The 11,495-nt window shown below is 42.3% G+C and overlaps 2 protein-coding genes across 3 annotated transcripts; one reads left to right on the forward strand and one right to left on the reverse strand.

Moving 5' to 3' along the window:
* The first annotated feature begins 1,314 nt into the window (after window positions 1-1,314).
* On the forward strand, window positions 1,315-5,976 carry arl6ip6 (ADP-ribosylation factor-like 6 interacting protein 6). Of its 2 annotated transcripts, XM_079495495.1 has the most exons (4): window positions 1,315-1,649; window positions 2,296-2,349; window positions 3,251-3,383; window positions 4,518-5,976. In XM_079495495.1, exons 1-4 carry the CDS (start codon window positions 1,505-1,507, stop codon window positions 4,609-4,611), a joined length of 426 nt encoding a protein of 141 aa, XP_079351621.1. In that variant the 5' UTR covers window positions 1,315-1,504; the 3' UTR covers window positions 4,612-5,976. The 2 variants fall into 2 exon arrangements, with proteins under 2 accessions (XP_079351621.1, XP_079351622.1); XM_079495496.1 differs by lacking the exon at window positions 2,296-2,349.
* On the reverse strand, window positions 5,503-10,089 carry unc50 (unc-50 homolog (C. elegans)). Its single transcript, XM_079495483.1, has 6 exons — window positions 9,929-10,089; window positions 8,416-8,717; window positions 7,801-7,921; window positions 7,314-7,453; window positions 6,764-6,871; window positions 5,503-6,336 (listed from the first exon to the last, which is right to left on the reverse strand). Exons 1-6 carry the CDS (start codon window positions 10,033-10,035, stop codon window positions 6,200-6,202), a joined length of 915 nt encoding a protein of 304 aa, XP_079351609.1. The 5' UTR covers window positions 10,036-10,089; the 3' UTR covers window positions 5,503-6,199.
* Between the last annotated feature and the right edge of the window lie 1,406 nt (window positions 10,090-11,495).

The following is an 11,495-nucleotide window of genomic DNA, read 5'->3' on the forward strand; positions in this document are numbered from 1 at the left end:
GTTACAGTGCCAACAATAACCGATAATTACAACATTCTAAATGCTTTAGCCTACTCGCAGACGGTGTCTTCCAGTGTGTCTTGTTCAATGAAGCTGGGCTGTACATAATTGGAAATTAATTAAACGGGTGTTATGTTGCATTATACAATTTACAATCACTTATATTGTTTTCACAAAGGTGGCAAATCAATTCATGATTGTATGTCCTTTAAAAAAAGACTGTAAAGAAACTTCCATGCACTCACGAAACACCATGAACAAAATTGTATAATATAAAGCCTTTTATTGAAAGCTATTATATGTTTTGATCCTGACCTGGACATTCATGCCTGGTGCCGCAGGCGGCGGTGTTCAGTGCCACCTAGTGGTTGTATTGCAGACGTACACTTATTCAATACAGATAACCACACAGGTTAATTATAATGATGTGATATAATTGTATAATATCTCAGCGGGATACTGAATCCGTAATCATACAACTCCACTGAAATCGTGACTAAAATAAAAAAAATCACACCCGTGTGAACTGAGTGGTGCAAGGTCTTATATAGCCTGATCAGCTGTGGTCTGACGTAATGTCAGGGACTATGGTAACCATGCTCACCTGTGCACGGAAACGGACACCTGTGCACGGACACGTACACAGGTACACAAACATACAGACAAAGCTGGTTGTTGGAGTGGTTTGCACCACTCCAAAAAATGTTCCTCACCAAGTATCCTCACTTCAGTCCCATCCAACTCCTTGCACAGTTCAACTGCTATTATTACAGTACTGACTCACTGTACTGTAATTGTAATACACCACTGCTAGCCTTGTCGCCTTGACCGCCTGCGTTCGTTTTGTAGGGCAGTGGTTCCCAAACTTTTTCCCAAATGTGAAGGACCCCCAAATTTACACTAATTAGCCCGCGGAGGCGCGAACCCCCATTAGAAAAGATATGCCACAACCAGTTTAATTTCAAGGACCCCCAGGCCCCAGTTTGACATGCATTAGTCTACGGAGGGTCGGACCCCATTTAATGGCATTTGCATTTCTATCTCTGAGACCCCCAATTTATTGTAAAATCAATGTTAATTTAAAGTGGTCCATTTGGTTCCATTTGTACACTCTCTGAGTTACAGACCCTAAGGGTAGACTACAGTTGTTTCCAAACTATATCATTTAGTTGGGGACCCCCTGGAACTCCATGGAGGACCCCTGGGGGTCCCCGGACCCCACTTTGACAAAGAGAACCAATGATCTAGTGCCGGATGGCCGGAACTCGTTATGGAGATATCACGGAATGCGGAAGGAAGTAAAGGAAGCGCCGCTGCCTTCTTGGGTTGAATTTAAATATTATAATATGGTCGAAACTTGAAATGACAACAGACTCTGGAGTATCGGGAGTCGGGACGCTTCGCAGATCATTCTGAGACTGGTCGAGTCCTTATCCCACACACACACACACACACAGATTCGCAGAGATTCTTTATAGTGGTTTAGTTTAATAAGTAGAGGACTATGAACGGCACTCCAGAGCCTGTGAACGGCATCGGTCCCAGTCGTAGACGGTGGCCCGTGGTGGTGGTTCTGTCCACCCTGGGTTCTGCTGTCGCCCTGTCGGCTGTTGGGGCTTTCTGCGCCCTGCTCTATCCCGTACTGAAAGGTAGGCTCGCTCTCTCTCTCTCTCTCTCTCTCTCTCTCTCTCTCTCTCTCTCATATGAGAGAGCCATTTGGATTCTTCGGAGAAAAAAAAGTCCAGAGAAAGATCTTGATATCAATGAGTCAATGACTATTGAAGGTTTTCATTTAAGCAGGTGCCAGATTCTCTCTCTCTCTCTCTCTCTCTCTCTCTCTCTCTCTCTCTGTGTGTGAAATGAAATGAAATGAAATCTATATTTACCCAGGGTATCTGGGCTAAGCTCAAGAACTTGTTTCCAGCCAGGCCCTGCTCATAGAACACATTTCATCGTAGTGGTTGATGCCTTGTTCAAGGGCATTTCAGCGGTGGTAATTTTAACGTGTCGGACGGCTGGTTCGAACTGGGAACCTTCCGGTATCTAGACCGCGCCGCTATCCGTTCGGCCACCGCTGCCACAATTGAGTGTGATTCTAGTTACACTTAAAAGTATTCATAATCTCAGTAAAAAGTACACTGGACTGGCCTAGAGATGCAGTGGAGTAGAAGTAGGCCTATAAGAAATACTAACTCAAGTAAATTAAAAGTAACTTTAAATTGTACTTAACTCGACAGAAAAGTCTTGTACAGTAATAATAGCACAAGTTGATGAATTACTCTAATGTCATTTCAGAGCTGCGGGTTGGAACTGTGCAAGGAGTGGATGGGACTGAAGTTAGGATACTTGGTGAGGAATTACACGTTTTTAGTCACTTTCAGTGGAGTTGAATGATTAGGAATTCAGACCTGTGGTTATCTGTACTGAATAACTGTACATGTCTGCAATACAGCCACTAGGTGGCACTCAAACACCGCCGCCTGCAACCCCAGACATGATGAATGTCATGTCCAGGTCAGGACATGAATGTGACAAAGACTGCAGGATTTTTTAACTCGACAGGCCATGCTTTAAATAAGTGGTTTTCAACCCTTTTCATTTCAAGGTCCATTATTTATTCTGCATTTGAGCCACGGACAACCATTTGATGACATTTTAGCCTCTCAGACCCCAAACTACAGAATAATGGGTTGTCGTTGATTTGTGGTACTACATTCTCTAATTGTGTAACTTCTTTTAAATTAAGTAATGCAGATGTTTAACAATAATTTATTTAGCTGGGGGACCACCTGGAACCTCCTCAAGGCCCACTGGTGGTCCCTGGACCACTGGTTGAAAACCACGGCTAAAATAAATAACGCTAATAATAATAATAAAGTTGCTAATAAAGGCTTTTTATTATACTTTAATTATACTTACTCATAGCAAGATAACGAGCTTGTAGATCTGCTATTTTGGAAAAATCGAGAAAATGTGGCGCAAATCTTTTCATAAATATTCTTTCAGAGTGAACTTGGGGGGGTCCAGTGGTCCACGGCCAAATACAGATAATTCTGGGGGTCCTTGACATGAAAAAGGTTGAGCACCACTGACATAGAAACATAGGGTTTTTCAGAAAACCTTTAGGATTTAAAGGACTTTAAAAAAAAAATCGGCCTCAGGTCTAAATGGGTCAAAAACCCCAGAAGAGTCGAGAGACGCCTGCTGTAATCTTGCATCTCTACTGTGTGGGCGTACCCTCTCTGTGCAGGTTTCTGGAGTATCCTGGTGATGTCGTCATTAGTTGGCTGCATCTGCTGTGGGTTCTCATTGACTCTCACCTACCTGGCTTCATACGAACCGGGCGTGGGTCCTCCAATACCCCCGACGCTCTCACAATTAAGGTAACACACACACACACACACACACACACACTGAAAAATCTATGTTTCTATGTCAGTGGTGCTCAACCTTTTTCATGTCAAGGACCCCCAGAATTATCTGTATTTGGCTGCGGACCCCATCTGAAAATATGTTGTTCCAGGGACCTCCCCAGAAGCAAAAATAAACGTTTGCTCTGAAAGAATATATATATATATAAAGATTTGCGCCACATTTTTGCGATTTTTGAAAAATAGCAGACCTACATAGCAGTTCTGATTGCAATGTGAAGTGCAGTCCATAGTTTTGGAGCCGACACATCAGTGCAATTTCAACTACAGCCAGACCAATATATCGGCTATTAGCTGTATTTAACCTTTCTCACAACATTGGTATCTGCAATTATGCAGCTGTCCCACATTTTCTCCACCCTAAACCTGGCATCACACATTTTTAAAGGTTCAAAAGTTTTCAAAAAGTATATTTTACACTTCACACAGAGCACAAATCTACAAGCTCACAACACTGAGCTTGTACAATGGTTATTTTGGAAGATGTGTGAATACGGCTTAAGTGGGTGAAATAAAATAAAGTTCAGTTTGTGTTATTTAACATTTGCAGGGTGGTTCATCGAATAATAATCGGTATCGGTATAATCAGTGATTTAGGACTCTCCAAAATCGGGATGGGCATCAGACCCAAAACAAATCACACCCGTGCGCTCTTATCGTGCATCATCCAATAAAAAAATGAATATTCAGTAGATCCTGTGATCTTTTGTGGCCAGATGTAACTTATTGGGGTCTAGTAGGACTATAGTAAATAATACAAAAAATACATATTTAGACCCATGCTTCAATGCCCCCGCCCCCCTGTCAACAGCTAAAATCCCTAAAACAAAAGAAAGCAGCAAATGAAAGAAAATTAACACATCTTTTACTTTCTCTAATCACAACCTAAAACATGAACCTTGGTTGAAAAAAAACAACTAAAGCCGATTTGCTCAGACACATGACGCAAATTCTCCTTTCACTGTCGATGGCAAATGTGACACGAGTTAGGACCAAAAGCTGTATATAGGAATATGGCATTGGTTGAGGTCTAATTTCTACACAAAATAAATAAAACCTCAGGAAGTGTGTTTTTTCTCTCCCCAGACCTATACAGGGCCAGTCTTTCCATGTGGACTACAGTGTTGCTGTGCTGAACGGGTTCATGGCTGCACTCACCGTCATCTGGAGCTTGACCTGACCTACAACCAACCTCCCTGACCGCCACACCTCCCTCCCACAGGTCTGCTGATGCCACCCTCCTGGTGGTTCCCAAGGCAAAGCGACAAACCGGGGTGACTAGCCCCCTTTTTGAAACTAGCTCCTCGCCACTTGTCCTACACACTTCCACTTGGTTTGAGCATAGATATAAAAATAATAAATACGGCACCGGAATTCCCCTCCCATTGCATCTCTATTATTTATATATCTATGCTCAAACCGAGTGGAAGTGTGTAGGGCGAGTGGTGAGGAGCTAGTTTCAAAAATGGCCTAGGGCTAGTGTTTCTCAACCTTTTTATACCGAAGTACCACCTCAGAAAATATCTGGCTCTCCAAGTACCGCCATAATAACTGATGTTAAAATGGTAAATACCTGAGCGTAGATCTGCCCCGTCCTATTCAGCTATGCAGTTTTTGTTCCATTCCTAAGACAATTATGCTGGTGCTCTGTCGAAACTGTCTTATCAGCACAACTGATATTTCTAAAGTGATTAATTTTTGTACTAAAAATCTTGTATTAACGGCTAGGTGTGCCGTCATGCTCATTTCAGCACGGCTGGAGAGCCTATTTCAACCAATTGCTTGGTCAGAAGAACTACCTGTACTAATATAAATACCTGTATTACTATAAATATTTCATTCCACTTGTCTTTTTTGGAGCGACTCCTCTGTGTACAACATGTGGTACACGTACCACAGGTTGAGAATCACTGGACTAGGGCTTGTTTCCCCCACCCACGTCTCGTTAGAATCCTAATTAGAATACCCCTTTTTCTTCTTGATGTTTTTATTTTAGTGTGTATCAAATGAAAAGGATCATCATGGTTAGTCAGTCATTGCTGAAATAATGACATCTTGAGGTGACTCTGGCTTCAGTTAAAACCTTTTTAATGAAAGTGCTTTGGAATGTACATTTTGAAGAGGACAGAAATGCCCCAAAGCAAGTCAACCAACCATAATCTCTTCCCTCATTCCCTCTCTTCAACAAGCAGGTTTCAAAGTTTTTGTTTTTAATAAAAAAACAAAAGAAATAACGGCAAGCCTTTCCACTTCAGAGTGATTTTTGTATATATTAACACCATAACCAGCTTAACACTATTTACAACTTGTACAAAAAAAAGAGAATATCATAGCTGGATCTTCATACTTTAAATCCCTGGTTTCTGCAACCAGTCCCAACTCCATTGTCCACTGAGCTCCAGCTCAATTTGAATAGTCAACCAGGGATCAGCAAAGAGTCGATTACCAGTAAACAGAGAGCCAACGCGTGCAGTGGACCGGTCGAACACGACTGCGAGTGATCCCACGGTCGGTCGGTTTACCACGGAGTAAACCGACTTAACAATCAACAGTCTAATCAGTCCACCGTTTACTGGAAGTCAACCCAGGGTCACTCGGACCAGGAGTTGGCTACTAATCGAATAGATGTTGATAGACATCGTGGTCTGTCGGAACAAACTTGTTTCCTATCCGGCTACCAGCCTTGAGAGTTCAGCCGGGGAGTGCCGAGCCGTGTCCTGTGTGATCCACCAGAACCAGAGCCACCAGATGGGCAATCTGGTGGCCTGCTACTGGACTCTGTATTTGTAGAACCAGCAGAGACCACGCGTGAAATTCCAACCCAGAGAGATGGACAGAACGTAGACCAGCACCAGGAGAGCAAATGGATACAACAGCACCACTGTGTTGTTCAGGAACGGTAGTGCTGTAGAAAAAATAATGTATATTAGTAAGTAAGTCAATTTGATTTATATAGCACCTTTCACAGAGAGGACTCACAAAGTGCTTTACATGCAATAAAATACAAGACAAAGCAGATACAAATTGCTATACAATTAAACTCAAAATGACAATACGAGCATGATGAATCAAATATAAGAAAACCGGAAATTCAGGTTGAACCATCCACAAATGCTTGTTGAAACAGGAACGTTTTAAGGCTGTTCTTATAGGAGGGGTGAAGAAGAAAAGATTGGGCAGGGAGTGAATGAGAGACAGCAGCAGATTAAGACCTACTGTATCTTAAAACAAGAAATTGGCTACCTGGTATTTTTCCTATGCCTGTACTTTTATATTTTACCCCAAACACCTGAGACCAAAGTGATATAAATGTGGGTGGGTTGGGTTCTCACCGTTGTAGCCTAAGAAGGTGATGTAGAGGTAATAGCCGATGGCTATGAGCCACGTGGTATTCCCTACAAAGTAACCCAGGAACCAGTCTGAGTTGATCACCACAATATCTGAAACACAGGGCAGAACAAGAGGCATTAAGTACGGCAAATAGTCTTCTCTGCTGATGAGCCATTAAACTAGTACACTCTTAAGGTACTTTCAAACGGGCAGCGATGAACGCAGACGTTGTCGCCTGGATCAACGACAGGTCTGTTCAAGAGGGGCGCAACAACGCAAGCGTAAAAAAAAAAGCTAAACAGAATCCGGGTCTGACAATTTCACGGGACAGCGCCTTAAATACGCCTGCATTGTTGACCCTCGGCACAGACCCTCGGCGCATACAGACAAAAGAAACGCAGGTCTCATTGAAAATTAACTATATGCACGTTAAATCACTGCCCGTTTGAAAGAACCTTTAAAATGTGACTTCATAAAACAAACGAAAAAAGGTCAAGCATTTTAAAACCAATGAATGGAAATAGGACAAAGGTCATTTTGTGAGTTACTTACGGTTTATGAAGAAGAGCTGTAGGAAGTGGAGGATGACGAGGAGAGGGTAGAAGGCATTGAGGTGGACATCAAACGCATAGCCCCACTCCACGTCATAATCTCTGCTGGGCTGTTTCAACAGGTACTTATTCGTGACTACCCTGAAAGAGGATGAATCAATCAATAACACTAAATCATTCACGATCACGACCTGTGTTGCATTATGCTGTGGTACAGTATATTCTCACTCTGGCTCTGTGCTGAAAAAGCTTTTGGATTAATTTGGTGTAACGTTGCACAGGCAAAAGATGAGTGTGTCTCTACTAGTCTAAATGGTCCTCAGACGAGCCCTCCATCGTCGCTTCCAGTTATATTAGTATGACGTATAGTGTTAGTATTGCTATCAACAAGTTTTATAAATACAAGTTTTTATTAATAACTTATGTCATCATCACCCATTATGTCAAGAAGTCCTGGAAAACAGTCATTGTACTGCGTACTCACTCACCACATGATGGTTGATATGAGAAGGCCGGTTCCAATACAGTCGATAAACACCACCCACAGCAACAGCTTCAGAGTCTCCACAAACCCCATGTCTAACACCAGGCCGAAACCTAATGTTGACACTGCACAAGAGGACAAACGGAACCATTCAGGACAAATGCCATCTCCAAAAGCAGATCAAAGTCTTTGACTGCAAATGATAGAGAGTTGGCAACCAAATGGACCACAAGAGATATTTAACTCTTGAGAGAATACAATGAAACCAAAATGAACCTGTACGGGTCCATTTGTATCATTTTACGCTCAAGAGTTACATTATTGTTAAACATCTGCATTATACTTAATTTACAAGACATCTACACAATTAGAGATTGCAGAATAATTGTTATATTGATCAACGTTTTCCTGTTTCTCTCTCCTAATGGTACCAACATCAATACAGCATGGAATCGTGGACAAAATCTTATCCAACAACAAAATGTTCAAAGTTGTAGGTCTGAGATGGTGGTCTGTAGCTCAAATGCCCAATCAATAATGGTAAATATTGATACAAAAAGGGTTGAAAACCACTGATTCTAGAATGCTTGACGAAATAGAATGCATAATGGTCACTCACCGCACAGCCAGACGCTGAGCAGCACCAGGAAGGCTGGGTCGTCTCTGGCCCACTGGTCCTTGGTCTGTTTCCTGTAGTGGAAGTTGCGGTAGACCCTCTGCGGCGACGTGAACAGGTACAGCATCTGCCACACGGCGAAGTCAAAGTCCATGGCTTTGAAGTGCAGCAGCCGCCGGAGGTACTTGTAGCGCTTGGCGCCCGCCGTGTGGCGCGCCGCGTCCCTGGAACCCGGGACGCCGTTGCCCTGAGCCGAGGTGGTTGGCAATGGCAACATGGCGCTGATGGAAACCAGCTGATAAGGACTGGTTGGTGTGTGTGTGTGTGGGGGGGGGGAAGAAATGGGAAGAAAACCTGGTCAAATATTGTTAATAAAATTTTTCATGTCAAGGACCCCCAAATTGACAATTATTAGCCCACAGACCCCCATTTGAAAAGATATGCCAGGGAGAAGCCCCATAAGAGAAGATTTTCACGGCTCTAGCAGAGATTCTCAACCCGTTTAATTTCAAGGACCCCCAGGTTTGACATGCATTAGTCTACGGACCCCCATTTAATGGTATTTATATCTCTGGGACCCCCAATTTATATTGTAAAATCAATGTTAGAGTTACAGACCCACAAGGGTCCATTTGTTTCCAAACTATCATTTAGCTGGGGACCCCGTGGAACTCCCTCAAGGACCCCTGGGGGTCCCCGGACCCCACTTTGGGAACCACTGTCCTAGTCAGCTCTATATGCTGCCTCATGTTCTGTGGAACAACAGGCAAGTTCCAGAAGGAAATCACTTATTTAGTTATAGTGGTCGTTTGTTGATTACTGCTTTACTTACTGTAGAACTAGGAATTTGACATGGGTGACAAGTTGAAATGTTACATGTTCATCCTCATTGATGGTTAATTATGTTTATTTACACTATGGCGTTCTAATCAACTTTGTGAGTTTGAAATCAATAAATTGCTGTGACTTTAATTCCCATAATGCATAATAGTTTGGAGAAACTGGCATGGCAAACATGGCAAAACTTCCTCTTAGTAGTTTGTTGTTAAGATATTTTAATTTCCTCCACTACTCCACCCCAATAATAGTCTTCTGTAAGAGACTGACTTCCATTGCAAAGTCAAATCAGATTTTGACAAGGCAGTGACAGGTATGTCTCGTCAGTCGTCACTGATTATTGTAGACAACAAAATGTCAGATTACTGTCAAGCCTACGTTTTATTGATTGAAGTATTTAACAGTTTGGAGAATTACAGTACATTTCAAGCACCGTGTTCACGTGTACATGAACAAGCTAAATAATACAGCTTTTGGACGTACAATACATCACATGTTGTCTGCAATGTTCGATTAATAGAACTCTTAACAAGATACTTAGCTATAGTAGCTAACACCATTAGCTTGACGCTAGCTTTGTTGCCAATAAAGGCCTAGTTTGTAGTTTCTGAGCAGAACATGGAGAGAACGTAGTAAAAAGTGCATGCCAATACTTTTCATTTAAACAGGTCTACTTTACCTGTTCGGCTGAACTCTTTCGCTGGAGAGAGAAAGCTCTAGAAAGCTTGTTATTGTGCTATTTATTGTTGACGTCTGACTGAGAGAAAACGCTTCCTGAACTGTCATAAACTGAACACGTAGCAACGTCCGGTAACATCGTCGTGGGGCATCATGGGAGTTGAAGTCTCCGATAAATTATACCCACACTAAAATGGTCTAGGACTCTAGGTCAGTGGTTCTCAACCAGTGGTCCTTGAGGGGGTTCCAGGTGGTCCCCAGCTAAATGATGAGGAGTTGGTAACCAAATGGACCCTTATAGGTCTTTAGGTCTTGAGAGCGTAACATGAAACCAAATGGCATTTGGTTTCATTTTACACTCAAGAGTTACATTATTGTTAAACATCTACTGTATTAGGCCTACTTAATTTACAAGAAGTCTAATTAGAGAATGTAGAATTGTTATTTTTACAATAATAATAATAATAATAACTTTATTTATATAGCACTTTTCTGGACGGAGTCACAAAGTGCTGTACAACACAATCAATAAAAGCAACAAATCAACAACTTACAGTCAGCAATATAAAAAACAACAATGTAATAGATAAAAATAGATAATAATACCGACAAAGTTCAGTGAAAAAAAACATTTAACGGGGCAGGGGGGGGAATGCTTTTATGAACAAATACGTTTTGAGAAGTGATTTAAAAGATGCAATGGTATCTGCTTGTCGGATGGATTTGGGAAGGGTATTTTAGGGGCACGGATGGAGAAGGCTCGTTCTCCCTTATTTACACGATGGAATTTCTCGGGAACCTTTAGGAGAGCCCCGTCTGAAGACCTAAGGGTGCGGGGAGGGTTATAGGGGTGTAGGAGATCCACAAGATATTGGGGTGCCTGGCCCATTTGTACCTTAAATGTTAATAAAAGGATTTTAAAATCAATTCTAAAAACAACAGGAAGCCAGTGAAGTGTAGCCAGGACCGGAGTGATGTGGTCCCGTCTCCTGGTGTTTGTCAGGAGTCTGGCGGCAGCATTTTGGACAAGTTGTAAGCGGGAAATTGATTTATGGGTTAGGCCTGTGTATAGTGCATTACAATAGTCTAAGCGTGATGTGATGAATGCATGGATAACTTTTTCTAGGTCGGGAACTGTTAAAAATGGCTTGATTTTAGCTATGCTTCTTAATTGGAAGAAGCATGCTTGCACCGTTTTTTTTATTTGGATGTCAAAGGTAAGACCTGAGTCAATGAAAACCCCAAGGTTTTTGGCTTCCGGTGTGATGTTCATAGCCATGTCTGCTAGGCTGTTTTTTAGAGTGTCGGTGTCGCTTGGAGGGCCAAAGAGAACTATTTCGGTTTTATTTGCGTTGAGCTGGAGAACATTTTGGGACATCCAACTATTTATGTCCAGGAGGCATGCCTTAAGGGCGACTAGACTGTCAGGGGAAGGGGACTTTATGGGGACATATATTTGGGTGTCGTCTGCATAGCAATGGAAAGTGAGGTTATGTTTATGGATAATGACGCCTAAGGAGAGCATGTAAACTGAAAACAGTAGGGGACCAAGTATGGAGCCCTGGGGG

Source organism: Electrona antarctica (genome assembly GCF_951216825.1).
Source record: "Electrona antarctica genome assembly, chromosome: 24".
Classification (NCBI taxonomy): domain Eukaryota; kingdom Metazoa; phylum Chordata; class Actinopteri; order Myctophiformes; family Myctophidae; genus Electrona; species Electrona antarctica.

Excerpts from the sequence above, each read along its gene's own strand:
- unc50 (XM_079495483.1), bottom strand. The coding sequence starts at position 10,035 with ATGACAGTTCAGGAAGCGTTTTCTCTCAGTCAGACGTCAACAATAAAT. Across the intron at positions 7,454-7,800 it reads CTCATATCAACCATCATGTG|GGTAGTCACGAATAAGTACC; the intron begins GTGAGTGAGTAC and ends ATCCTCTTTCAG. Across the intron at positions 6,337-6,763 it reads CACCTTCTTAGGCTACAACG|CACTACCGTTCCTGAACAAC; the intron begins GTGAGAACCCAA and ends TTTTTTCTACAG.
- arl6ip6 (XM_079495495.1), top strand. The coding sequence starts at position 1,505 with ATGAACGGCACTCCAGAGCCTGTGAACGGCATCGGTCCCAGTCGTAGA. Across the intron at positions 1,650-2,295 it reads GCTCTATCCCGTACTGAAAG|AGCTGCGGGTTGGAACTGTG; the intron begins GTAGGCTCGCTC and ends ATGTCATTTCAG. Across the intron at positions 2,350-3,250 it reads GACTGAAGTTAGGATACTTG|GTTTCTGGAGTATCCTGGTG; the intron begins GTGAGGAATTAC and ends CTCTCTGTGCAG.